The sequence below is a fragment of the Molossus molossus genome, unplaced genomic scaffold (assembly GCF_014108415.1).
Source record: "Molossus molossus isolate mMolMol1 unplaced genomic scaffold, mMolMol1.p scaffold_m16_p_22, whole genome shotgun sequence".
Lineage (NCBI taxonomy): Eukaryota > Metazoa > Chordata > Mammalia > Chiroptera > Molossidae > Molossus > Molossus molossus.
This window is the reverse complement of record NW_023425358.1, coordinates 16,124,185-16,151,121: the sequence shown is the minus strand read 5'-3', so window position 1 is coordinate 16,151,121 and position 26,937 is coordinate 16,124,185. Positions and strand designations below refer to the sequence as shown.

The 26,937-nt window shown below is 48.3% G+C and overlaps 2 protein-coding genes and 1 pseudogene across 2 annotated transcripts; all 3 read right to left on the bottom strand.

The window, feature by feature from the left end:
* Nucleotides 1-362: 362 nt before the first annotated feature.
* On the bottom strand, nt 363-10,060 carry LOC118640027 (tubulin alpha-3 chain). The gene is made up of 5 exons (XM_036276802.1): nt 10,043-10,060; nt 7,140-7,362; nt 6,094-6,242; nt 5,136-5,816; nt 363-744 (listed from the first exon to the last, which is right to left on the bottom strand). The coding sequence occupies exons 1-5, from the start codon at nt 10,043-10,045 to the stop codon at nt 448-450; spliced, it is 1,353 nt and encodes a 450-aa protein (XP_036132695.1). The 5' UTR covers nt 10,046-10,060; the 3' UTR covers nt 363-447.
* On the bottom strand, nt 1,081-4,287 carry LOC118640295 (annotated as a pseudogene).
* A 5,073-nt stretch (nt 10,061-15,133) lies between the features above and the next one.
* On the bottom strand, nt 15,134-26,760 carry LRRC74B (leucine rich repeat containing 74B). Its single transcript, XM_036276801.1, has 9 exons — nt 26,613-26,760; nt 26,171-26,313; nt 25,739-25,871; nt 24,653-24,859; nt 21,042-21,151; nt 19,953-20,068; nt 18,805-18,883; nt 16,986-17,081; nt 15,134-15,289 (listed from the first exon to the last, which is right to left on the bottom strand). The coding sequence occupies exons 1-9, from the start codon at nt 26,758-26,760 to the stop codon at nt 15,134-15,136; spliced, it is 1,188 nt and encodes a 395-aa protein (XP_036132694.1).
* Nucleotides 26,761-26,937: the final 177 nt, after the last annotated feature.

The following is a 26,937-nucleotide window of genomic DNA, read 5'->3' as shown; positions in this document are numbered from 1 at the left end:
AGAAACTGGGTTTGTGTTGGGCGGGGCTGCCTCCCTGACCCCTCCCACAAGACTAAGGGTGAAAACAGCCCACTCCACAGCTTAGAAAAAACAGGGTTACTATTCCATTTTTCAAAGAACACGAAGTATGGAACAAAGGATTTAAGAATGTTTCAATTTAAAATAATTGAATTACTTTTCCCTAATTCCCTCTGCCGTGTTGTTTGAAGCCGTCTTTCTGGGAGTAATGCGGTAACTAAACATCAGACATGCTTATTTTTTTCCGTTTGAGGGGAGGCGTTTTCCCCCCTACAAATCCACTTGGAAAAAGGCAGATATCTGTATGTTGTCAAAGTGCAGCACAAGGGACAGATGATGCCTCAATACAGAAACTTTAATAGGTAAACATCTTGTAATGTTATTGTGGGGCGGGATACAAAGGGACGGATGCCAGCACAACTCTCCCAATCAGTATTCTTCCCCTTCTTCAGCCTCTGCTTCCACCGAATCCACGCCCACCTCTTCATAATCTTTCTCCAGAGCTGCTAGATCCTCCCGGGCCTCGGAGAACTCCCCTTCCTCCATGCCCTCCCCCACATACCAGTGCACAAAGGCTCGCTTAGCATACATGAGGTCGAACTTATGGTCCAGGCGGGCCCAGGCCTCAGCAATGGCGGTGGTGTTGCTCAGCATACACACAGCCCGCTGCACCTTGGCCAGGTCTCCCCCAGGGACGACAGTTGGGGGCTGGTAGTTGATGCCCACCTGCCAGAGAAGGGGGAAAATAGAGTGAAGTTTATATTATGATCTCAGAAATGGTAGCTGTTTTTCAAAAGTGGAGCTGGGGCCCGGTTTAAATGATGCCCTATGGCAATTGGTACTTTAGTTTTTGGCAGTATCTATCAACATTTAATATCCTTTGATCATGTACTTTTTACACATTTCTTTTATTGATTTTCTTTTTATTTTTTATTTTGGTACACATATTCTTTATTAAATCTTACCAGTATTCTTTAAGGGACATGCAGATGAGTAGGCTACAGTGAAGAAATCTTATTTTTATAAGAGAGTTAAGTCACTAAGATACTTCCAGATATTATCTTCAGTGATGCTTCTTATCTTTATTTTGGGACTCCAGGTAATATTCAACTCCTACAGCTACCACAAATGCAGCAAATCCCCGTGTGAATCCTTTTAATAATGCACCAACAAAGGAAACATTATTTGCAAAGCCACTCATGTTATCTCCAAGCTTCATTGCGGCCCCACAGATCACTTAGCCCTCGTGCAGCCAACTTCTCCTGTACAGTTTCTAATAGGTGTCCCTTCTATCTTCCACTGTTTATAATCTGGAAGTTCCATTTTACTATGACCATGTACATGTCCATGGGCTATGTCTGACAGCAGTCTAATCTCTCAGGACATTCAATAGTCAAACGTCCATCTAGAGCCAATTAGACACGGCATTTATTTTTTTTTAGAATTTTATATTTTTTTATTCCTCACCTGAGGATATTTTTCCATTTATCATCAGACAAAGTGAGAGGGAGGGAGAGAGACCAGACAGAGAGAAACATCGATGTGATAGAGCCACACAGACTGGTTGCCTCGGGTTTGAACCACAACCGAGGGATGTGCCCTTGACTGGAATCAAACCTGGGATTCATTGGTCGGCGGGGTGACGCTCTAACTGCTGAGCAAAACTGGCCCAGGGCTGATTGACTGATTTTAGAAAGAGGAAGGGGGAGGGAGAAACATTTATGGTTTCACATATGTGCATTCATTGAAATATTCTTTTTTTCTTTTTGTTAATCCTCACCAGAGGATATTTTTTCCATTGTTTTTTTTTTTTTAGAAGGGGGGGAGGAGACAAACACTGATGTGAGAGAGACATATCGATTGGTTACCTCCCAAAAGCACCTAGACCAGAGCCAGGGATCAAACCTGCAATCCAGGTACATGCCCTTAACTGAGAATCAAACCTGAGACCCTTCTGTGCATGGGCCAGTGCTCTAACCACTGACCCACACTGGTCAGGGTCATCATTTGATTTTTTTTTTTAATCCTCACCTGAGGTATTTTTTCCATTTATCGGTAGAGTGAGAGGGAGAAAAAAGGAGAGGGGAGAGAAAGTAGAGAGAGGAGAGAGAGACACACATAGATATGAAAGAGACACATCAATTGGTTGCCTCCCACACAACCCCGACCAGGGCCTGGGACCGAACTGCAACCGAGGTACATGCCCTTGACTGGAATCAAACCTGCGATTCTTTGGTCTTTGGGCCAATGCTCTAACCGCTGAGCCAAACCGGCCAGGGCCATCAGTTGATTCTTGTATGTGCCCTGACTGGGAATCAAACCAGCAACCTTGGCATATTGGGACAACACTCTAACCAACTGAGCTATCTGGCCAGGGCCAACAATGTATTTTCACTTTTTGAATTTACAAAGCTACATATATGAAAATTTCTATTTCATTTAAAGCACTGTTTGTAATGACAAAACTAGAAACAAATGTCCATCATAGGGAACTAGTTATTATACTCCCATACAGTGAAACACTATTTACGATTATGAAAAAGAATGAGAATATGTTCTGGCATATAAATATGTCAAAGGTATATTGTATACTTGGTAAAAAGAAACGCAAGTTGGCCCTGGCGGGTTTGGCTCAACGGTTAGAGTGTCGGCCCGCGGACAGGAGAGTCCTGGTTTCGGTTTCTGCTAAGGGCATGTACCTCCGTTGCAGTTTGACGGTGGCCCTGGTTGTGGTCATGTGAGTGGCAACCACTCGATGTGTCTCTCTAGCGTCAATGTTTTTCTCTCTCTTCCTCCCTCTTTCCCTCCTACTCTATCTGAAGATGAATGCAAAAATGTGTTGGATAAGGATTAAAAAAAAAAAATTAAAAAAGAAAAGCAAGTTGGATTCTATGTATGCTTAGAAATATCTATAAGAGTAATAAGCAGACTACAGCCTTGGACAACTTAGGGAACATCATGCTGGAAGAAGACAAATGCCAGGGAGTATGCTGAGGTGGTCGCCTGTCTGTTCTGGTGAGCAGATAGCAGCAGCCCAAGCACACCAGACTCCAGAAGAGTTGGGAGGGGCAGGGAGAAGGACACAGGGGGTTCTGACCCTGATCAAGAGGTCTTACAGTTCTAAGGCCAGGCCAACTGGCCCCTCACAAGGGGGAATACTGCGAGCTTCCTGTTCTAGCTGGCCACCTGTGTGAAAAGAATGTGCATCCTTTGCCCATGTTGCTAGGCTCTTTCTGTCAACATCACCCAAATAGCAAGAGGCACAATACACCTTGAATATGCACAGAACATCACTTTAAGGACAAAGCTCTGGGGAAGGAGAAGACTAGTTTTTCAGCCTTCTTCACTGTTTTAATACTTTGCCACATATGTACATTTTTTAAATAAAAAGCTAAACATATTTAAACATGGAAGATTCCTCAAAAAGACCATCTCCCCGAGCAAATGGCTGTTAATAAACATGGTGAAATTAAACTCAGACTGATGAAGAACTTTGAAAGGAATGGTAATTCAACATGGTCCCTCTAAGGTTAAACTGTCTTTTCTGGGGACAGTAGAAGCTTTGACTTCCTGCACCTCCTCACTGCCTGGCCTTCCTACTGGCTCACAGGAACCTGGGCGCAGGGCATAAAACCTCCCACAGTGCCTCCCAGCTAAGGCTGTCTTGTATGTCCTTTTCAATTTCAAAGTGACAGACAAATTTTCCTCCGCTCAAGGACTTGGAATGGCCCTGGCCAGTTTAGCTCAGCGGTTAGAGTGTCAGCCCATGGACTAGAGAGTCCCAGGTTCGGTTCCCACTAGGGGCACATACCTTGGTTGCAGTTTGTCCCCAGCCCCAGTAGGGGTCGTGTGGGTGGTGACCACTAGATGTGTTCTCGCATCAATGTTTCTCTCTCTCCCTCCAGCTCTATCTGAAGATAGATGCAAAAAAAAAAAAAATGTCCTCAGTTGAGGATAAAAAAAAAAAACTTGGAAGGTTTCAACTCCTACCTAAAATCTGTAAGGTCTGAAAACTTATGTAAGATTTAATGATTATTTTTTTTGTGTGAGTCATTTTAAATTGATTTTACTTCCTCAAAGACTATCTGCCTCACAGTGTCATAAAGTGGGGCTGACAGAGAGCTAGATAGCTTCAACAACTTATATGTAGTCAGAGGCAAGCTACAACCATTCTAAATGAGAACAAGATGACATATATTTCTGCTACCTGTCATTTTCATTCTGGCATGATCCTGAAACTTGCAATTCCCCAAACACCTCAGTACTCATGAGGTCTTACAAATGTGGGGTCTACAGCTTTATCTAATGCAGAAAACCAATTGTGAACAAGGACTTAAAGACGGCACAAAATTAATGAACCCAAGCATGAAAAAGCACTTAGCATGGTAATCACAATAGATCTAGAATCTAACATTCTATTATTTGGCTTCCAAGTACGCTGGAGTGAGTTTTTAATAATGCCCCAATTCCAAATACCCACATGTATTGGCAAAGTGCCCAGGAAATATCTACATTTCTATTTTTTAAAAGTTTCTATTTTAAGAAAATTTCTATTATAAGAAAAAATACTCATTTCTAAGGCCAACCTACATTTTCCACTTTAATTTCACCACCCAAATGGCAACACAGATCCTTCAGAAAACTTCCTGTTCGGTAAAAAAAATTTTCTCACCACAGACAGTGTGTTGACCTTGGCAGGAAGTTAAAAGACACCACTAGAGCCCTGGCCAGTTTGGCTTAGCGGTTAGAGCGTTGACCTGCGGTCCTGAGAGACCCGGGTTCGGTTCCCGCTAAAGGCATGTACCTCGGTTGCAGTTTGTCCCCGGCCCTGGTCGGTCGTGCGGGTGGCAGCCACTCGATGTGTTCCTTTCACATCGATGTTTCTCTCTCTCTCTCTCCCTCCCACTCTACCTGAACAAAAAAATGGAAAAATGTCCTCGGGTGAGGATACAAAAAATAAAAAAAGACACTACTAGATAAATTACCACTCTGGTACACTAACTGATGACCAACATCCTAGCTGCCGAGAAACGGGGTATTCTCCACAAGGGCAGCATCCTATCGCAGGGTCTGCTGCAGGCTGAAAGGTAAAACCACTCGTTATCACCCAGTCCTACCTTAAATCCCGTTGGGCACCAATCCACAAACTGGATGGTGCGCTTGGTCTTGATGGTGGCGATGGCCGCGTTGACGTCTTTTGGGACCACGTCACCCCGGTACAACATGCAGCAGGCCATGTACTTGCCATGGCGAGGGTCGCACTTGACCATCTGGTTGGCCGGCTCGAAGCAGGCATTGGTGATCTCGGCCACAGACAGCTGCTCGTGGTAGGCCTTCTCGGCTGAGATGACTGGGGCGTAGGTGGCCAGGGGGAAGTGGATGCGGGGGTACGGGACCAGGTTGGTCTGGAATTCCGTCAAGTCCACGTTCAGGGCCCCGTCGAAGCGCAGGGAGGCCGTGATGGAGGACACGATCTGCCCAATCAGACGATTGAGGTTGGTGTACGTGGGCCGCTCGATGTCCAGGTTGCGCCGACATATGTCATAGATGGCTTCGTTGTCCACCATGAAGGCACAGTCGGAATGTTCCAGGGTCGTGTGGGTGGTCAGGATGGAGTTGTAGGGCTCCACCACGGCCGTGGACACCTGGGGGGCTGGGTAAATGGCAAATTCGAGCTTGGACTTCTTGCCGTAGTCGACCGAGAGCCGTTCCATAAGCAGAGATGCAAACCCAGAGCCAGTGCCGCCTCCGAAACTGTGGAAGATGAGGAAGCCCTGCAGCCCCGTGCACAGATCCGCCTGAGAGAGAGCAGACACCATGAGCAACGCCTGTCAAAGCCACACTGCCAACCTCCAACAAGCCTAGGTCACTTCTCTTTGCCTCCACAAGATCAAATGGATTCCATTCATGCCCAGGGAACACGCATCACACTTAGAGGTGAGGCGAAGCAGATACTAAACATGTATGGACGCACCACAGTCACACCAGAAAGGAAGACACGGGTTCACGAATTGGCCTGGGTTTTGCCAAAATGACCCTAGAGCTCTTCTAGAGGTTTCCCAGCGCTCTTCTTACCAGTTTGCGGATCCGGTCCAGGACCAGGTCGACAATCTCCTTGCCGATGGTGTAATGGCCCCTGGCGTAATTATTGGCCGCATCTTCCTTCCCAGTGATCAGCTGTTCCGGGTGGAAGAGCTGCCTGTAGGTCCCTGTGCGCACTTCATCTACAAAGAGGACACATGTGTCATGGCCTTTAAGGACGATTGTTAACTCACCAGCATGCTCAGATTTGGGGACCGTTCAATTCACCAAGCACATGCTGTTCCTTGTAGGTCAACAGCATCAGTGTATCACTGGGAGTCTGTAAGACACAGAGCACATCTGCAATCTATGGCTCTAGGGAGGTAAACTCAACCCATGGCACAAATACCAGCATGACCGGTTCCTAAAGAAGAGAACAGAGCTCTCACCCCTGCAGACAGGCAATACTACATATGCATATTTCTTTCACACCAAAAGTTAGAATTTTAAAAACCCTTCATACTGGACAGTCACTATATCAGCATGATTTTTGCCAAGTGGTCCTATCAGGGCGTCTATGTGGCCTGTGTCTCAGACTTTAGGGTGACATTCTGTCATCTCCTTGATGACCACTGACACATGCTCTCTTTGTAGCTCTCCTTGGAAACTACCTCAGGCATCTAATCTGGAGGAACCCAATAAATGTCCTCCACTTTCTGTGTCTGAAATGCAGGTCAAAACTCTCAAGCACCAGCCTGTAGAGTGCACAGAAGGATGGATGCGTGTCCAGGCACCCTGCAGGCTGGGTCTACAAGACCACCTACCTGCCTGGGGCTGAGGCAATCATGGATGAATCTGTCATGAGCCCAGCTTACTCCTTGCACAGCAGCTTTTGTCTGTGTTAGGTTTTCCTAAATCAGGAGCCTAAGCCCCACATTTCAAGCACTAGCCTTTCAGTTTCCCATCTAACACGATCACAGACATACCTGTCTGTGTGTCTCTCCATCCTTCTGCAGAGGAATTCCAAAAAGCACCTATGGGGATTTAGGAAGGCTCTCCTGGCTCCCCTGGAAGCTGCCCTAATTTGCCAGAATACCTACCGACCACAGTGGGCTCCAGGTCCACAAACACTGCTCTGGGCACATGCTTGCCAGCCCCAGTCTCGCTGAAGAACGTGTTGAACGAGTCATCCCCACCACCAATGGTTTTGTCACTTGGCATTTGCCCATCAGGCTGAATTCCATGTTCAAGGCAGTATAATTCCCAGCAGGCATTGCCGATCTGGACACCGGCCTGCCCCACATGGATAGAAATGCATTCGCGCTGGGGAACAGAACATAAATTTGAGACCCATTAGTTCTCAAGGCAATTGTCACTATATGGCATGCAAAATATAATTTAATATATATGTACTTAAGAGTGTCTAAGGCTTTCTCAAATGTTATTTCCCCCGAGGCTTACGTGACCCACTTATCCCTGTGAAAAATGAGGTACTATAAACCACCTAGCTAAGCGCTAGAGTCCCAGAACCTAAGTGTTTTCTAGTATACAAAAGTTAGGTTATTTTATAACTTGGAAACCACATAATGTCAGTAGTAAAATCCGCATTACAGATAGTGACAGTAATTCTCTGAAGGACAGTGGTTTTTGTGTCCTGACCAAAAGATAAGATAAAATGTAATGGAGTTGGGGAAGGGAAAGTGGACCAGGACAGAGGCCACTATGGTCCAAGCACTGGTCATCATTCTCTGTGCTTGTGTCTTCTATTTGCCCCTCTAGATCTACCTTCTGTTCTCCATCCAGTTCTGTGCTGCAGAAGGCTGACCCATATGGACTGCATCAAAGGATTTTTTTGCTCATTGCTTTAACCAATGTTAGGCAGCAGGCAGAGACCAGGAGGTTAGAATAAGGGGTAGTCAGGGTCTGACTCCCTGGGTGCCCTCTCAGTCACACTGCCATGGGTTGAGTCAGTTTATTGAGACCACAAACTTTCAGCAGTCAGCCTTCTTCATAAAGCTACCCTCTCAACTTCTAGTAACCATTCTCTCCCCTGACCACTTGAAGCCGAGGAGTTAATGGCTCCTAGAATCACAAACGTTGGGCTTTTGAACTATCCTTTTAAAAGATTCTCCCTCAAGCCTGGCTGGTGTGGCTCAGTGGTTGAGTGTCGACTCCCGCACCCAGAGGTCACTGGTTTGATTCCCTCTCAGGGCACATGCCCAGGTTGTGGGCCCAATCCTTAGTGGAGGGCATGCAGGAGGCGGCCAATCGATGTTCTCTCATCAATGTTTCCATCTCTCTCTAAAAATCAATAAAGAAAAAATAAATTTCTTTTTTAATCCTCACCCGAGGACATTTTTGCATTTATCTTCAGACAGAGTGGGAGGGAGAGAGGGAGGAAGAAAGAGAGAAACATCCATGTGAGAGAGACACATTGACTGGTTGCCACCCACATGACCCCAACAGGCACCAGGACAAACCACAATCGAGGTACATGCCCTTAGCGGGAACTGAACCTGGGCCTCTCTGGTTCGTGGGCTGACACTCTAACTGCTTAGCCAAACTGGCCAGGGCCACTTACTAAATTTTAGATACATCTCTACAAATACATAGAGCAAATGAAATATGAGGTGTTTCACCCACCCTAAATTCTAGTGTACAACCCCAAGAACCTGAAGTCCTGTTTTCTGTTACACAAGCATCAAAGATTGATGTAATGTAGCAATGGATCATTGACAAGAAGCACAACTTTATTATAATATAAAGGAAGGAGGAGAGCAGAAAGATGTGTTTGCATATTTGGTGGCAGGAAGTTGAAGCTTCTGGATAATTAGTGAACTATGTCATCCAACAAAAATATGAAGATGGGTAAACTGTTGGCTCCTGAGCACAAATCAGGCTACTGGAACCAAACTGTACAAAGTGGTTATTGGAGCCCAGCTGGTGTGGCTCAGTGGCTGAGCATCGACCCATGCACCAAGAGATTACCGGTTCCATTCCCAGTCAGGGCACATGCCCAGGTTGTGGGACAGATCCCCAGTGGGGGGCATGCAGGAGGCGACCAATGAATGTTCTCCCTCATCAATGTCTTTCTCTCTCCCCCTCTCCAAAATCAATAAAGAAAAAAAAAAACAAAGTGGTCATTGGAATCTTCACCCTTATGCACTTGGTATAAAAAGGAAGAAAAAGGAGGCCAGTTTCATTTTTCACTTAAGAACATGATGAAGAAAACTATTAATTTTATTAAATCTCTACATTTTGTACTCTGACAAAACAGAAAGTACATATAAAGTACTTGTGCTCATGATGAAATACAGCTGACCTGACAAAAAACCCGTGTTTTTGAGGTGCCAACTGTGAACAAGCTGCTTTTTTCATGAAATGCTATTTGTACTCGAAAGAAATGACAAACTGGCTGTTCAGACTTAGATATTTGTTACTTATGTTCACGTGTTCCTTTAAAGTGAGTAAAAAAAAAAAGTGAGAACTTTCATAGTTCTGTTTTAATTTCTAGTGGGACAAGTGTAGAGAAATCCTGAGACCAGGAAGTTAGAGAACTGCTCTCCAGTCTTCAGGAATCCCACATTGTGGTTTGTCCTCTCAGAGACGAGTCCATGCCATCCAACAACCCGGCTGCCATCTTGGCTCTTTACGGCAGGGTGAGCTGCCTTCCCTTGCCAACCCCTCTTCACCCTAGCTATTCCCGTGCTGGGGATCACCGCTACCCTCTAGGTGCACAAACTCAGAACGAGCCAGCGTCCTCATGTGCCCATCCTGGGGTCCTCCAAGCCTCATGGTGCCTCCGGGCCGGCTTTCGCTCGCCCTGCCCAGCCTCATCTCCCCACCTATGGCCGCTCCCGGGTTCCCAGGGTCTCTTTGTCTGATGCCTCACGTGGCGGGCTTCGTCCACACTCCCGCCTGGGCGTCCACAGGTTGCTGGTTTCCGGGGTCCTGCCAAAGCGCGCCAGGCCTACAGCACCCCCACCCAGCCCCAGGGCCTTACCATGGTGAGCTCTGCCGCTACCCGACTCCACTAATGGAACAAAACGGTCCACAACCACCACGCGCGCCCAACTGCCACCTCCGCACTGCGCACGCTGCCCCTTATAGGCCCGCCAATGCCCAGGCAGCTATTGGTCCAGAGTGCCTCGAGCAGACCGAGGCCTAGAATCCAGTTTCTGATTGGCTGTTGCTTGACCCATGGAATGTGGCGCTTTCTGATTGGATGACGGCTTGGCGGGAAGGCTGTGGGGTCGAGGAAAGTTGAGTGCACATCCGGGTGTTCTGGGGGCATTCTCCAACTTGAGATTAGAGTGGCTGGGGTGCCCCCCTGGGTGGGACACAGGACACTACCTTACATGTAAGATCCTGTCAGCATGCGAATGGCTGTCGTCTCCTCGCCAGACACCACAGGCCCTTGCCTCTTTGCTTCTTATACAGGTCTTTGCAAACATGGCCACATCCTAGAGGTGTGACTACATTTATCCAAAGTATGCACCCTCTCTTTTCCACCTCTTTCGGGTGCAGAAAAAGGCCTTTCCCAGCCAGCACCCTGAATTTGGGCAGGATTTGGTTACTTCTTTATTGTTTTTTTTTTTTTTTTTTTATCCTCACCTGAGGACACTTTTCCATTTTTTGTTCAGGTAGAGTGGGAGGGAGAGAGAGGAACAGACAGAGAGAGAGAAACATCGACGTGAAAGGGACACATCGAGTGGCTGCCACCCGCATGGCCAACCAGGGCCGGGGACAAACTGCAACCGAAGCACATACCCTTAGCGGGAACCGGACCCGGGTTTCTCTGGACCGCATGACGCTCTAACCGCTGAACCAAACCGGCCAGGGCCTTTATTGTTTTTCTTTACTGATTTTTTTTTAGAGAGAGAGATAGAAAAATAGATGAGAGAGAACAACATGTGGCCGCCTCCTGCATGCCCCCTAGTGGGGATTTGGCCCACAACTTGGGCATATGCCCTGACTGGCAATTGAACCAGTGACCTCTTGGTGCATGGGTCAATGCACCACTGAGCCACCCTGGCAGGGCTGATTACTTCTTTAATGAGGAATGGGTGTCCTAGGACAAGGGATGGGGGTATGCAAGAGCTGGGTTGTGGCACAGAGCCCATGGAGGACTTTGGAACAGTCACTTGATTCTTCCATTCCGTAAAGATTGACTGAACTTTCTAGTGTGCGTTTTTTACTTGTGGGAAAAGTGGGGGCAGAGGGATCTAGCCATACCCCCAACTCACCACCATAACCAGCACTCTGTTCTGGCGTTCCAGCTAGACCTTTAACTTCTCGGTAAAGGAGAGTGGGGAACCTGCCCTCTGACGTGGGAAGCACCAGACAGAGGAGTTGGAACTTCTCTGTAGGATTTGGGGAGCCTCTGAACAATACCATCAGGTCTGCTTTTGGAAAGATGGCATTGGTAATAGGGAGCAGGGGGATGGAAGGGGGTGTGTAAGAGAAACCAGGAGAAATCCTCACTGCCTCTTCTCCCCATGGAAGTGAATCTTTGTCTTATTCAGGTTGGGTTGCCATAACTATATACCACAGACTGAGTGGCTTAAACAACAGAAATTATTTTCTCACAGTTCTGGAGGCTAGAAGTCCTAGATCAAGGTCTGGGAATGTTAATTTCTGGTGAGGGCTTGCTTTCTGGCTTGTAGTGTCTTGCTGTGTCTTTACATGAGAGAACAGGGAAGAGAACAAGCTTTCTGGTGCCTTTTCTTTTCTTTCTTTTTTTTATCCTCACCCGAGGACATTTTTCCATTTTTTTTTGTTCAGGTAGAGTGGGAGGGAGAGAGAGGAACAGAGAGAGAGAGAAACATCGATGCGAAAGGAACACATTGAGTGGCTGCCACCCGCACAACCCAACCAGGGCCGGGGACAAACTGCAACCGAGGTATGTGCCCTTAGCGGGAACCGAACCCGGGTCTCTCAGGACCGCAGGCCGACGCTCTAACCGCTGAGCCAAACCGGCCAGGGCCTGGTGCCTTTTCTTATAAAGACACTAATTCTGTTGGATCACAAACCCACCCTTATTACCTCATTTAACCTTAATTACTTCCTATCTCCAAATACAGTCACATTGGGGGTTAGTGCTATAAGATATGAATGGGGGAGGCACAATTCAGTCAGTAGCACCCTCTTTACCCAGGGCTCTAACCATGCCATGCACCAACTAAATTGTATCCTGTATCAGGTTGTGTTTTTAAGCACTATTTATTTTTCTGATTATGAAAGTAGCACATACTTAGAGTATAAAGTGTGGAAATGCAGAAAATATTTTAAAAAATTAAAATCAATAAACCTATTAACAGGGTCATTTGTGTGTGGGGGGGATCTTCTTCTGTGGATATATTCATCCTTTAAAAAAAAACAACATAGTTTGGATCAAACAATATGTGTTCTTGTTGTTTTTGTAACAGCTTTCTTGAGATATAATTCACATGCCATACAATTCACCCATTTAAAGTGGTACACAATTAAATGGATTTTGGGCCCCGGCCGGTTTGGCTCAGCGGTTAGAGCGTCGGCCTGCAGCCCAAAGAGACCTGGGTTCAGTTCCCGCTAAGGGCACATCCTTCGGTTGCAGTTTGTCCCTGGCCCTGGTTGGGCCCTGCGGGAGGCAGCCACTCAATGTGTCCCTTTTACGTCGATGTTTCTCTCTCTCCTTCCCACTCTATCTGAACAAAAAATGGAAGAATGTCCTTGAATGAGGAAAATAAATAAATAAATAAATAAATAAATAAATAAATAAAAATAAATGGATTTTGGTATATTCAAAGAATTGTGCAACTATCACCACAATCAATTTTAGTATATTTCAAACATCCCCAAAATGAAACCATTCTCTTAAGCTGTCAACTCCTGATCCATCCTATTTCCCCAGCCATAGAAACTTCTACTTTGCCTCTTCTAAAAATTTTATATAATCTGAATCATATATATGTGGTCTTTTGTGACTGACTCTTTTCACTTAGCATACATAATGCTTTCAAGGATTGTCCATGTTGTAGTTTATACCAGTACTTCCTTCCTTTTTCTTTTCTTTTTTTTTCTTTTTTTATCCTCACCCAAAGACATTTTTCCATATTTTGTTCAGATAGAGTGGGGGAGAGAGAGAGAGAGAGAGAGAGAGAGAGAGAAACATCGACGTAAAAGGGACACATTGAGTAGTTGCCACCCACATGACCCAACTCAGGCCGGGGACATACTGCAACCGAGGTACGTGCCCTTAGCAGGAACCAAACCCAGCTCTCTCTGGACCGCAGGCTGACTCTCTAACCGCTGAGCAAAACCATCCAGGGCCATTTCTTTTTCTTTTAAGCAACTTTACTGAGATACAGTTCACATACCATACAATTCACCTATTTGAAGTATACAATTACTTTTAGTATATTCATGTAATTGCACTACTTTACCATAATCAATTTTATAACTTTTAAAAATATTTTTTTCCTTTATTGATTTTAGAGAGAGAGGAAGTGAGAGAGAGAGAGAGAAATAGAAATATCAACGAGAGAGAACATCGATCGGCTGCCTTCTGCATGCCCCCCACTGGGGATTGGGCCCACAACCTGGGCATGTGTCCTGACTGGGAATCGACCCGCGACCTCTTGGTGCATGGGTTGACGTTCAACTGCTGAGCCACATTCAATTTTAGAACTTTTATTTTTAAATTTTTTAGAGAGAGAGGAAGGGAGAAAAAGAGTGAGAGAAACAGTGATGTGAGTGAGAAACATTGATCAGTTGCCTCCCACATATGCTCAGACTGGGGATTGAACCCACAACCTGGGTATGTGCCCTGACCAGGAATCGAACCCATTACCTTTTGGTATATGGAACCATGCTCCAATCTACTGGCCAGGGCAATTTCAGAACATTTTTATCACCCCAAATTTCATTCATTTTTATTGCCAAATAATATACCATTGTATGGGTATACCACCTTTTATTTATAAAATATGAATGGGGGAGGCACAATTCAGTCAGTAGCACCCTCTTTACTCAGGGTTCTAACCATGCCATGAACCAGCTGAATTGTGTACCACATTTTATTTATTCATTCATCAGTTTGGGAGCATTTGCACTTTGATATTATGGTAATGCTGCTGTGAACATTTGTGTACTATTGTTTTTTGTTTGTTTTTAATTCTCACCCGAGGACATTTTTGCATTTATCTTCAGATAGAGCACGAGGGAGAGAGGGAGGAAGAGAGAGAGAGGAACATTGATGTAAGAGAGACACATTGACTGATTGCCACACACACAACTCCAACCGGGACCGGGGACAAACTGCAACTGAGGTACATGCCCTTAGCGGGAACTGAACTCCCGTCTCTCTGGTCCGCAGGCTGACGCTCTAACTGCTGAACCAAACCGGCCAGGGCTACAAGTTTTTTTGTGGACATATGTTTTTATTTCTCTAGGAGTGGATTTGCTGGGCCATATGGTAACTCCACGTTTAACCTTTTGCAGAACTGCCAGAAAACCATGTGATTTTTTTATCCTGATTTTCTCACTTAACGTTAATTATGTGCATTTTTACAAATTGATCTCTGTACTTTGAACACTTGGCTTTCAATGTTTGTAGAGTTCCAAACTGTAGTGACCAATCTCTTATTTGACATTTAAATTATTGCCAATTTTTATTATTATAAACAGCATTATTTCTGTAGAGCAGATTTGTCAGATCATTGGATCAAAGGACACAGGCAGTTTTAAGGCTCTTGGTGCCTAATGATAAATTGCCTTCCAAAAGAGTTGTGACAGTTTGCATCATGAGTTTGGGAATGCCAGTTGCACACTGCCTTATATTTTAATTGTCTCCTGAGGTCACCAGAGCAGTGACTTGTTTGGGCATCTTTGACCCCATGCCCAGCTCAGTGTGCAGCACATAGTACGACTTCGTGTTACATGAATGAGTGAGAACAGGAAGGCCCAGATTAGTGCAGTGGTCGGGAATGGAGAAGAGAGTACAGGTGTCTGAATCATCGTGAAGTTTGGCTCCAGAGGACTTACCACCTGATTGACATGGGGACTCAATGCAGACTCAAGTGGTAAGAACACATCGTGAGGCCACACTGCTCAGTCATTTCGGGGTAGACACTGGTAGGGACGGTCTCAAGACTGCCAGTAACTCTTTTTTGTACTCCACTCTGTGCACACCAGTCTTTATGCAAAGCCCTGGAAGAATTACTTTCACTGAGGTAACGAGGTCATCAAAATCTCTGTTCACCTGGATATCCTGAGGAGAAACCAATGATCACTTTCTGAGAACTTGACTTTTTTCTTTACACACACGAGGTCTTAAAGAAGCTGCTTAGGAGAGCTTCTCTCCTATGGATTACTCCCCAAATTATTAAAATCAAGAAGAGAGGGTGCTCAAGGGAGGCTTCTAGGAACTTGCTCTATTTCTTGAGCTGGGGGCTGGTTATGTAGGTGTATCCTGTTTGTGAAAATTCACCAAACTTTGCCTTTAATGTATATACGCTTTTCAGCATTCTCAATAAAAAATGAAAAAAAAAGGGGGGGTGCTGGGGAGAAGAGAACTGTGTTCTCTGTACTGGACCTTTCCAGAGGGTGTGTCATCTCATCCTACCTTCACAGTGTTCCTGAGTGGTAAGTGTTAACCTCATTGCACATAAAGATAAGACTGAGTTCTGGAAAGGATTTTACAAGAATTGTAAGGATTCAGAAGTATTTCTCTTAAAGCTGAGGATAAAATCTGAGTCAGATCAGACTAATGATAACAGTTAAGGAACAGAAAAATAGAATAGTGCATCTAGACTAGGGTTGATCTCTAATTCAGAATCCAAGATCCCATATGATAGTCTCAGGACTTGGTTCCAGGCCTAATTCCAAATCCTGTGGTATTTTCATTATATAAAAGCTTCTGATAATAACCATACATTGTATCAAATAAGCGTGTATTTTGGCAGGACAAATTTATATATCATTCCATTTTGTAGAGTGATAGAATCCACTGGTGACAGGAATTCTCAGAGCAGAGGGAACATGATCATGGCAAGCTATTCTCTGGCTTTGGAGCCATAAAGAGCAGGTAAGTAGAAGGAAAGAATAAGGGTGTTTGAAACCAGTTGTCCGAAGCCTGAAGGACTGGAATTGGAAAAACGTATCTCTGAAAAGACTTTGACTCAGGTCTGGGTTGAAATAAATCAGGGTGGAATAAGCAGTGATTTGTGACTTGACTTTCTTTTAATAATTCATATTTGGGGATTCTCTTCTAATGTTAACTGCCTTAGGGAAGAGTGACATTTATTTTTATATTAAAAAGGCAAGCCATGGTCAGTTTTGCTCAGCGGTTAGAGCATCGGCCCGTGAACCAATGAGTCGTGGGTTAGATTCCAGTCAAGGGCATGGACCTCGGTTGTGGTTTGTGCATGAGGCAAACAGTCGATGTGGCTTTATCACATCGATGTTTCTCTCTCTTGCTCTCTCCCTCCCTCCCACTTTATCTGAAGATAAATAGAAAAATGTCCTCAGGTGAGGATTGAAAAATAAAAGAAAGAGGCAGAATTGAATGAAAAGGGGTCCTGATTCCCTCATAGTCACACAAATGAATCTTCCAGCACCAAGATTCCCCTGCAGGCAGTACAGGAAGGGTGGGGAAGGGGGCCGCCTTGCAAGTGCTAAACCTGCAAATCCAAATAGCAGTGAACAGTGAGCATTGTTGCCCCTGAGCCACTTATTCTCTCTCAGCCAATGAAGAGCCCAGGGGATTGAGGTGAGACCACAGCCAGGAGCAGGAGTGGAGCCAGAGTGGTGTCATGACCTACTTTCAGGCCTGGAGTGGAACTCAGACTCAGCCACGCCATGTATCTAGGCAGGGCACTCTATTTCTCTAAGCCCTGGTCTCTTCCTGTAAATATGCTTCAGGGTTGTGGCGAGGCTCAGAGGTGAGGTTTATGAAAAGTTCTTACAGAAAAATCCAGCAGTTCCAGGGTAGACACTGGATTATCCTGGACAGACTTGAGAACACTCAAGCAGCCTTCACTTTGCATGGGATTCCTGGACACCTTTGAAATACACATGCACACAAAACTGAGAAATGCTGATCCCAGGGAGGCCGGGAGAGCACCACAAAAGGGAAGATTAGGGATTCCTCGTCTCTGATGCTATGCCTCTGGATAGCCCCACCGTCTCAGCTCACAAGTGTCTGCATCAGATAGAATGCCCCAGGTGAGGCTGCAGGGCTGGGGAAGACAGGGCGTAAACACTGAGTGCCCACCCAGTCCCTGGTTCTGCCGTACACCAAAGATACAGACACATAAGACACACCCTTGCCCTTAAAGAGCTCACCCACTTCGGGAGTAGAGGAAAAAGAAACATCATAAAAATGCAGTGTGGTAAGTGCAATGAGAGCGTGAGTGTGAACCAACTCTACCTGGGAGGTAAAGGTTAGGTGGGTAATCAAATACCTGTAAAGCTGAGCTTTACAGGTGAGGTGGGTGGAGCTGGGCATTTCAGCGAGAAGAGCAGCAGGGGCAAAGAGAAATGGGAAATTGCAGTGTGTCTGGAGAATTCCAAGGAGCTTGGGTGAGAGAAATGAATTTCAAGGCAGGAGGGAAAGGCAGGTTGGCAGAGCCCAGGTCCTGATGGCATGCTGCAGATGACACAATACTAAGCTCGAGTTTATCCAGTGGGGAGCCTCTAATGGGTTTAAAAGCAGGGAGGGACAGCTGCGGATTTCTGGTTTAGAAATATCACCTGGTAGCAGGAGGAAAGGAAGGGCCAGAGATGGGAAAGTAGGAGGGAAGTCAGAAGGAGGAGCGGGCAGCCTGAACACTCTGCAGGAGATGAGGTGAAGGAAGGAGGATGTGGGAAAGAGGGAGGGACAAGCTTCTGAGGGAGAAGGAGCTCTCTCCCTACACACACACACAAAGAGGCAGCCTTTAGAGGGAGATGATGGGTTCAGGTTGGACTCTCAGAATCCCATGTGCCTATGGGACACCGGGGAGACTATCAGCAGATGGAAATTTGGATCCAGAGCTTAAGAGAGAGGTCTGGGTTCTAGTGCAGGAATGGGGGGCATGAAATGGGGGTGGGGAGTGGGAAAGGAGTGAGCCTTAGGTGGGGGATGAAAGTATTGCAGGGGCCTCCTCTGCCAGTTTAGAGAGTTGAGGGCCAGGCAAGGCTGGATGCCCTCCTGGAGCTGGCAGTACTGTCCTCTGAGCACATGCTGTTGGCACAGTGGTTCTCATGGAACTGCTCTACCTTCATTGCACCCTGGCTTCTCTGTCTTCTGCTCAGCTGCTCCCTCCCCACCAGCAACCCTGAGGAAGGAGCCTTCTGCTGTGCATACAGGAGCTCAGGTAGGTCTGAGCAGTGGCCAGCAGTATACCTGGGCTGATCCTGGGTTCTAGCAAGGCCAGAGGAAGAGCAGGGGAGAAGATGAAGGGGAAGCAAGGGTGTCTCAATCACCATCAGTAGAGCAGTACCCTGGTGGGCTAAGAAGGAGATGTGGTGATGCCACTGGGAGAGAGGGATGGAGCAGGGAGGAGTCTGAAGAAGTGCATGGGCCAGACCAGAGATGGGCAAGTGAGTGGCAAGGGGAAGAAGTGGTAAAAGAGGGATCCAGAAGGCTCCCTCCCCCATCTGGGCTCTGGAACCTCCCTGATCTGGGCTCTGGAACCTGTATTCTCTGCTGCTACTGGGATAGGGGCATGTGACAGGAGAGGGATCTGTGTGGACAGGCACAGGCAGGTCAGCTGGGGCTTTTCCTATCAGATTAGCACTCACAACAAGAATCCTCAGTGTCTGGTTGACCCGGAGGCCCAGGCCCAGGCTCCGGGCTCCCACCATAGAGATGCAGTTGTTGCTGCAACAGAAAGACATGTGCATTGTACTACCTTCAGAATAGCTGTGCAGAGCCAGATTGTCCCAGGTTCCCAGCTGGCACTGCTGGTGCATCCTCTAGGTAGGGCTTCACTCATGTCCTGGGGACCCTGGACAGGTCAGTGTGTAAAAGCTGGATAGCAACCCTCCTTCACTGGAGAGAGATCACCCAGCAAACCTGCTTGGAGAGCACCACCCCACCCCAGCTGTTGTTCCCTGGCCTTTCAGAGCTCTGCAGATGTTCTGCCCCACCTGGCCCCTAGTACTTATCACCATGATAACATGTGTTCTGGAAAACCACCCAGCTCCCCACTACCATGTCCTCTCCTTCTCCTGCTGGGCCCAAATTTGAGGCCTCAGCATGGCACTTGGCCACTTTGTCTCTGAAACCAGCCCCATTTCTCTCTGACTTTTCAGACCCCAGCTCCGAGCTCAAATTTCAGCATCTCTCATGGAATCCTCTGGCCTTGGCTCCTTGCATGGGGAGGAAAAGAGGGAAGGACTACAGCAGACAGGCCCTGCGCACTCTGCAGCCCACAGGAGCGGTTCAGCCATGGCAGCCCAAGCATCACCTGTTGGGCCTCTACCTCTCTCCTTCCCTCTGGACTTGTGGCCCCTGATCTGGTTACCCCAAGGGCTGAGAGTCTGCCTGGTTGGGGAGGACCAGCTCACACACTGCAGGGCCCCCAGTAGCCATGTGCTAGGCAGAGCATACATGTGGGCCCACTTGTCAGAGTTAGCTTCTCTTCTGAAAGGGAGGAAAACTCACATGGAGCACCCAGCCCATGCCAGGCTCTGCTGAAGAGGCTTTACATATGTGTGCAGTTCCCTGGCCCTGCCTGTGTGGTAGGAATTATGAGCCTGGCATATAAATGATGACCTCGAGTAAAAGGATGGAGCTGGGTGTTCCTGGATTGTGGCTCAAGCCCCATCACAGACTGTGGTCAGTTTGAGAACTGAAGTGGTAAACAGCATCAAGATTACAGAGCCTCTGGTCCCTCAGGTGGCTATTGCCCACAGACTGTGACATGGGGGCACCCCGTGCTCCTCACCTCATGTTGAGTTCCTCTAACACATTGTTGGTCCTAAGTGCCTCACCCACTGCAGAGGCTCCAGGATCTCCAAAGCCATTGCATGATATGTCCAGAACTCTCAGGAAGATGTTTGCCTGGGATAGAAAAGAGCAAAGCCATGGGACCACAAGTGATAATGAAGAAAGCCAAGGCCACAGCCTTCAAGTCCAGGACACCCGTGGTGCAAAGAGCATGGACTGAGAGCAGGACAGAGGTTCCAGGGAAGAGTCTCATGGCTTGGATGATGGTGACCAGTAGAGCTGAATAACCGGAAGCACAGTACAGAGGGTGGGTGTGGGTGTGAATACCCCTGAAATTGAGGGGTCGGCATATGGCAGCAGGCCCCAGAGACACTGTGAGCAGACCCCATGCATGTTTGGGAGCCTCTCAAGGGCAGGTAAAGAGCAGCTCGGGGGCCCAAAGTTGGATGAATCCTACCCAGGGGTCTGTGATGGGGAGAAGGGCAGGAGCTTGTGGGTATGCTGGGAAAACAGACCTGTTGCCTTGTGGGGCAGGACCCCAGCTTAGCCCCTGTTGGAGGGCAAGGCCGCAGCTGCCACTCCCTGGGGAGGACCCCAGAGAGATAGTTGACATGGGGGCATTGCAGGTTTTTTGTGCCACCCTGGCAGTGGCTGCAGCCACCCATGCCTGACACCTATGAGCTACAACTATGGGAGCAGGTGGTTTGTTAGAGTGTGTTCTGGTATCTAAGGGTGCAAGAGTGTCACTCAAGCAAGCACCTGTACATGCCCCACAGCAAGGAAGTGTCACCAGACTGCACGCTGTTTCCCACCAGCAGAGTCTGTGATGTTTGGGGAAGGTGTGCAACATTCAGCTGTGGACCCCTCAGTAAGTGATGTGAGACTGGGCACAGTGGATTGAAGTCATTAAATGGGTCTGGGAAAATTAAAGACACCTAACAAAATATTCTTTCAGCTCTGCTTAAAAGACCCAAGACTCCTTTCTGAAGAGCTGCAATGATGAGGAGCTGGCCCCTGGGAGACCATCCTTCCAGGGACAGGCTGGAGGGGCTGACTGTGGGGTGGGGTGGGGATGGGGCCCTCATACCCCTAGTCCTCTGGCAAAGGAGACAGCTCCGGGGCCTTGAAGATGATTCCAGCTTATGTTAAGTTCGGTGAGTCCTGTGTTTTCTGCCAAGGCTGGTCCAAGTTTCTCCCCTTCCAAAACACCAAGACAGACTTTATTCATTCTGTTCATTTCTTCAAAAAATGATACCGATGCCCACTGTGTGACAGGTTCTCTGCTGGGCATGAGGGTCACAGAGTTGAACCCAACATGGGCTTGTCCTGCTCATAAGGATTTCATATTTAATTTTTTTTCCTTTATTGATTTTACAGAGAGAGGGAGAGAGAGATAGAAACATTGATTGGCTGCTTCCAGCATGCCCCACACTGGGGATCAGACCCACAACCTGGGCATGTGTCCTGACCAGGAATCAAACCAGCAACCTCTTGGTGCATGGGTCAATGCTCAACCACCGAGCCACACTGGTCAGACAAGGATTTCATATTTAATGGGGGAGACATAAGTACAAATGAATGGGATGTAAGCTATTATAAAATATAAACAGGAGGCATGGGAACAGAATGGGGGCTAACTCTATTTTGGGGATGGTCAGGAAAGTGAGGACAAAGGAAATAACCTTGAATGTCTGCACACACAGTGGAGAGCAGACAAGGAAAGACAAAATGTGCAGAGGCACAGAGAGCATGGGGCACTTGTGAAAATGTACACAGGCTTGGTGCTGGGGGCAGGGTGAGGGGAATCCAGTGAAGTGAGGTAGGAGTGATGAGCAATTGAGAGATGCTGAGAGGCCCTGAATGGTAGGCCAAGGGTCTTGGGCACTGCCCTATCATTGGTGAGGAGACAGGGAAGGCTTTAAGGATGACAAACCTGGATTCCTTAGTGGTTGTAGGGAATGGACTGGGTTTGGTAGAAGCAGAGATGAGAGGTTGGGGACTAGTTAAAAGCTCACGCTATAGTCTAGGCAAGAGGTGACAAGACTGGACAGGTGTAGTGCAAAGAAGGCAGTGGTGGTAGAGAAAGGATATAGTGGGTGGTGTGTGGGGGTGAGAAACTCTAAGAGATATTTAGTATGTAGACTGGGCAGAAGCCCTAACCACCCACCCAATCCACTCTTCACTTTGTCAGCATTCAACCAGTCTGACCTCTTCCAGGTCTCAAAAGTGCCAGAACCAACATACCTCCTGGCTGTCCCCCTAAATGGAACTGTCTATCCCCTTCTTCACCTGGCTAACAGCTCCTCATCCTTCTAACCTGGGCTCTTGGCATCAGAAAGCCTTTCCTGCCTGGTTGGGCCTCATGTCAACTGCTTTCATCCTTCAAGGGTCTGGCCGTTAGAACTCCCAGGTCCTCTCCCTCCAAGTCTTGCCCCAGGGTCCCTGTGTGTCTTCCCCATCAGCCTGACAGTCCCACAGGGATCTGAATTTGACCCCTTTCCATTGTCCCAGCACCTAGTATAGGTCTAGTAAGGGTGGTTTGAAGAAATGCACAGAGGAAAAACAGATGAACTAACTGAGCTGAGTGCTCAGCCAGAACACTGGCCAGCAGACACTTTTAGCACCTTGGAGAGCTCCCGCAGAACCGCGAGGACGCCCTGTGCTGCCTCCCTGAGAACAAGATCCCAGATTCCCCGCCAGCACTGAGTCTGACTCCTGCAGGTACGCAAGTTCTCAGATTCAGTATTTTCCTCTTCCTCAGACACTTCCAGGGCTGGGAGGAGAGGGCAGCGGTGCCTCACTTTGCAGGGAAGCCCCTACTTTGCTGAACAGCTAGAGGTGAGAAGTTTCTTTTCCATGCATACATAAATCGTCCTCTTGTAGTTCCAATGCTTGGCATTTGTGATCTCTGCAGCCAACCTATGAAGTAGGGGCTTCCATTACCATAGGTCAGGTGGGGAAACTGAGACCCAAGCTTCTTCACCCCTCAAGAAAGTGAGGCCCACCCACAGATCCTTACTTGGGGGAAAAAATGACCCCATTAATGTCTGTTCTTTTCCAGGGTGAGGATACCCAGCTCCATATTTGTGCAACCTTCACAGGGCCTTAGCTTCCAGCTCCCTCCATCCTGGCTGCCTCTCCAGCATTTGCCCTCTGACCATGCAGGTCAAGAAGGACACCTATACTTTGTTGAAAATCTGAAATGAGTTTCTTTTTTAATTTCACTGGCTTCTCACAATAAATTTCTTAGAGACCAAGGCTCATGCCACCCTCCTCACTCTAAGCAGCTTGAGACAGAGCAGTGATTACCAAACTTTCTGGATAAGACAAATCTGGGGCATCCAGTAATGCATGGGCATCCCCCCCCCCCCCACACACACACCAGTCTGGTTCAGTTTGTATTCCTAACCCGGGGTTCCAGGTGATTCTTCTTCTTCTTTTTTTTAATTTTTAAAAAATCCTAGGATATTTCTCCATTGCTTTTTAGACAGAGCAGAAGGGGGTGGGGGAGAGAAGGAAACATCGATGTGAGAGAGACACATCAATTAGTTGCCTCCCACACAACCCCCACAGTGGCCGGGGATCAAACTGGCAACCCAGGTATGTACCCTGTGGCCCTTCAGTCCATGGGCCAATGCTCCAACTGCTGAGCCAAACCGGCCAGAGCCCAGGTGATTCTTATAATTAACTGGGGTGGTTGGGGGCAGGCAAGTAGAACAGCATGTTCAAGGCAAAGAAGATAGCCCATGCAAAGGCCCTGGGACATGAGAGAAAGTAGTAAGATTAAAGAATTCCACTGATATTTTCCATAGCACTTCGAATAAAACCTTCATGCTTTTTGCCATGATTTGTAGCCCTTCAGCCTCCTGTTGCCTCTTTACCCCACAGCCTAGCAACTCTCCCCTGGCTCACTACCCAGGCACACTGGTATCTGTCAGTCAGGGAAATAGGCCCTCTGCTTGAAATGCTCTCCCTATGATCTTACAATGGCTGATTCCTCCCCACCCTGCTCATTTCAGTTTAAATGTCATCTCTGTAAAGAAGCCACCCTGGCCACCCCTCTAATGGGTGGTACCCATTCTTCTCTAGAATCGTTCCCTGTTTGTTTCTTTTGTAGCATAAATAATTATGGAGAACTAGCTTGTTAATATTTGTTCCTTGCCCTGGCTGGTTTGGCCCAGCGGTTAGAGCATCAGCCCATGGACCAAAGAGTTGAGGGTTTGAGTCCAATCAAGGGCACGTACCTCAGTTGCAGTTTGGTCCCCAGCCTCGTGCTGGAGGCAATTAGTTGATGTGTCTCTCTCATGTCGATGTTTCTTTCTTTCTCTTTCCCTCCCCCTCCCCCTCCCCTCTCTCTCCCCCTCTCACTCTATCTGAAGATAAGTGGAAAAATATCCTCTGGTGAGGATTAAAATATAAATATAGGTGTATGTTCCTTGAGGCCAGGGCCTTTGTTTTGTTCATGGCTAGATTCTTAGTGGCCAGATCAGCTCCCAACACATGCAGTAGCAGGCAGGGAGATATTTGTAGCATGGATTAAGAGTTGTGTGGAAGAAGTGGGAAAGGGGCAGGTCTATGTGGAACATGGAGAGCAGGGGCCAGAGCATGGATGCTCAGATTGGTCCTGCCAACCTCCACCCACCTCTGCCCCAGGAAGATGAGCTCAAGTGCCCCATGGTAGTCCTGGCTGGACATTACCTGCTTGGTCGTTTAGCTGGTTATAGCTCAGATCCAGGGACTTCAGGCCCGTGTGGGCCCGCAGGAGTTCAGCAAGGTACTGGGCTGCCTGCTCCTCAAGGTTGTTCCCTGCCAGCTGTACCTTCTGCATGGCCGGGTTTGCCATGAGGGCGGCACAGATGACCTGGGCTCCCACCGCTCCCAGCTGGTTCTCGGACAGGTCCACATCTAGGGATTGGCACCACTCCTCAGTCAGTGGGACTCAAAGCCAGGCATCATTCTCCTCTACCCTACTTCATCCCCCAAACCTCCAGGCCTGAGGCAGCAGAAGGGCTTTGTAGCCAAACTGTCCAGGGATGCATGGTGACTCTGGCACCCATCAGCTGGCTTCCCTGATGCCCAACTCCACCCCATGTGTCCAGAAGCTTCTTTGTCAAGGGGCTAAAACCACCTACTTCCTGTTGCTATGGAGAATGCTGGTGATGGAGATGCAGCCACCCTGTTGATCATTTATGCCTGACAGCAATACAACCCACCCACAGAAGCTCTCACTGCTGCATTTCTGGGAACTGACAATAATAGCCTAGGTGACCATGCTCAGAGCACCTATGTGAGCTAGATACGGTTGCAATGATTCTCACCACATCCCCAAAGTCTAAATGGTATTGTTGGGCCATTTCACAGATTGGAAACTAAGGCTCACCAAGGCTGAGCTCCTTGCCCAGGGTCACCCCACTCATTAGTGGCAGAGGCAGCATTTGGATTCAGCCCCATCAAACACCCACCCAACCCTCCTTCCTCTCACTCTGCCTAGCCCCCTCCTGTGTATCAAAAGACTCTCCCACCCATTCAGGCGCTGGGAGGCCACCATATGAAAAGTGTGCTGGCCAGAGGAGGAGGTGAGTGGGTGGGGTGGGGTTTGTCAGGAAAGGAGTGGCATCCAGCATTGGGTGCTCCACGGAAGGTCTAACTCCACCCTTGTCATGAGGCCCCTCCCCAACAACACCAGCAGGCCCCAGGTGAGAAGGTCTGGATGGGGGGGGGGGGGATACCCCTCAGGAAAAAAAGGACTCAAGTCTGCCCACTTGCCTTAGGCTTGGCACCTACCACAGATGCTGCTGCTTTTGCTCAGGGCATGTGCCAGGGCCTCCGCGCCAGCCCCACAGAGCTCGTTGTCCCGAAGGTCCAGCCATTTGATATAGGGATTGGAGGTTAGTGCAGAAGCCAGAGCTCGGGCCCCCTGGGACACAGAGGGGCTGAAGGGTCTGATTGTTCCCAGCGTTCCACCAAGATCTCACCTCCTGAAGCCTTTCCTGACCCCCCAGCAGATTAGGTGCCCACTGCAGTTTCCCCAGCCCTGTACTGAATTCGGTCATAGACCTGATCCCACCCAGTACCCAGATGTGGGGGTGGGGCAAGCCTGGGACGGAGCAAGGCCAGGGAGTGTGTGGGAGGGGCTCAGGAAGGGGGCTACACCCATGGCTGCTGCCTCCCAGGTCCTGTCCCTCCAAGTGTGGCCCCAGGGTCCCTTTAGGGTACCTGGGGCCCCAGGCCGCGGTGCCGCAGGTTCAACCTTGGGGCTTTCCCTTGGCGCAGAAAGCAGGAAGCGGGCACGACATTGTGGGCCCGGCAAGACCTCAGGTAGAGGTTGTCCTTAACCAATTCTCCAAGCCCATGGGTGCCTAATAGGAGACAGAGAAGAATGTGGATCCCTGTTCAGGCACAGCCAGCCAACTTCCAAGGGTTCCCCTGTCCTCTGTCACACTACCCAGCATTTCATTCTGCAAGCCACACTTCGGATGCTTCCAGGAGCATTGCAGGGAGGGCTCGGGGCTGGGTTGAAGGTGACCCACGGAGGGGTGCGCTCCCTGCTTTGCTGAACAGAGGCCCCTGTCCACTCAATCCCAGCGTGTCTCCCCACTCCTGCCGAAGAAGTCCCCAAGGTGAGGAGACCAGCCTGGCATTGCCGGCTCAGAGGCACCTTCCTTCTCCAGGTCGGAGTCCGTATCTGTGTCCGAGCCCTCAGCCTCAGGGACCCCTGCAAGACTCCCAGTGGCCGCTGTCGCTGCCGCTGCCGCCTCTTTCTCTTGCTCTTCATTCTCCCTAGACTTCTCGCACTGACTCCTCATGGTTACGCTCCTTTTCCTTTGCTGGCACTGAAGCCTGGACTGCGCGCAGCCCCCCGTAGAGTTAGGAAATTTGGGCGGACCCTCCGGCTTCATCGACCAATCGCACGTGGTGTGCAGCGAACAGGCGCCCGCTGCAGCAAATAGAGACCGACGCAGTCTCCCCGGCAACCCGGTGTT

Excerpts from the sequence above, each read along its gene's own strand:
- LOC118640027 (XM_036276802.1), bottom strand. Across the intron at positions 6,243-7,139 it reads CCTGGAGCCCACTGTGGTCG|ATGAAGTGCGCACAGGGACC; the intron begins GTAGGTATTCTG and ends TCCTCTTTGTAG. Across the intron at positions 745-5,135 it reads GGTGCCCAACGGGATTTAAG|GTGGGCATCAACTACCAGCC; the intron begins GTAGGACTGGGT and ends CTTCTCTGGCAG.
- LRRC74B (XM_036276801.1), bottom strand. The coding sequence starts at position 26,760 with ATGAGGAGTCAGTGCGAGAAGTCTAGGGAGAATGAAGAGCAAGAGAAA. Across the intron at positions 26,314-26,612 it reads CTCCGACCTGGAGAAGGAAG|GCACCCATGGGCTTGGAGAA; the intron begins GTGCCTCTGAGC and ends GTCTCCTATTAG. Across the intron at positions 18,884-19,952 it reads TTAGAGGAACTCAACATGAG|CAACAACTGCATCTCTATGG; the intron begins GTGAGGAGCACG and ends TTTCTGTTGCAG.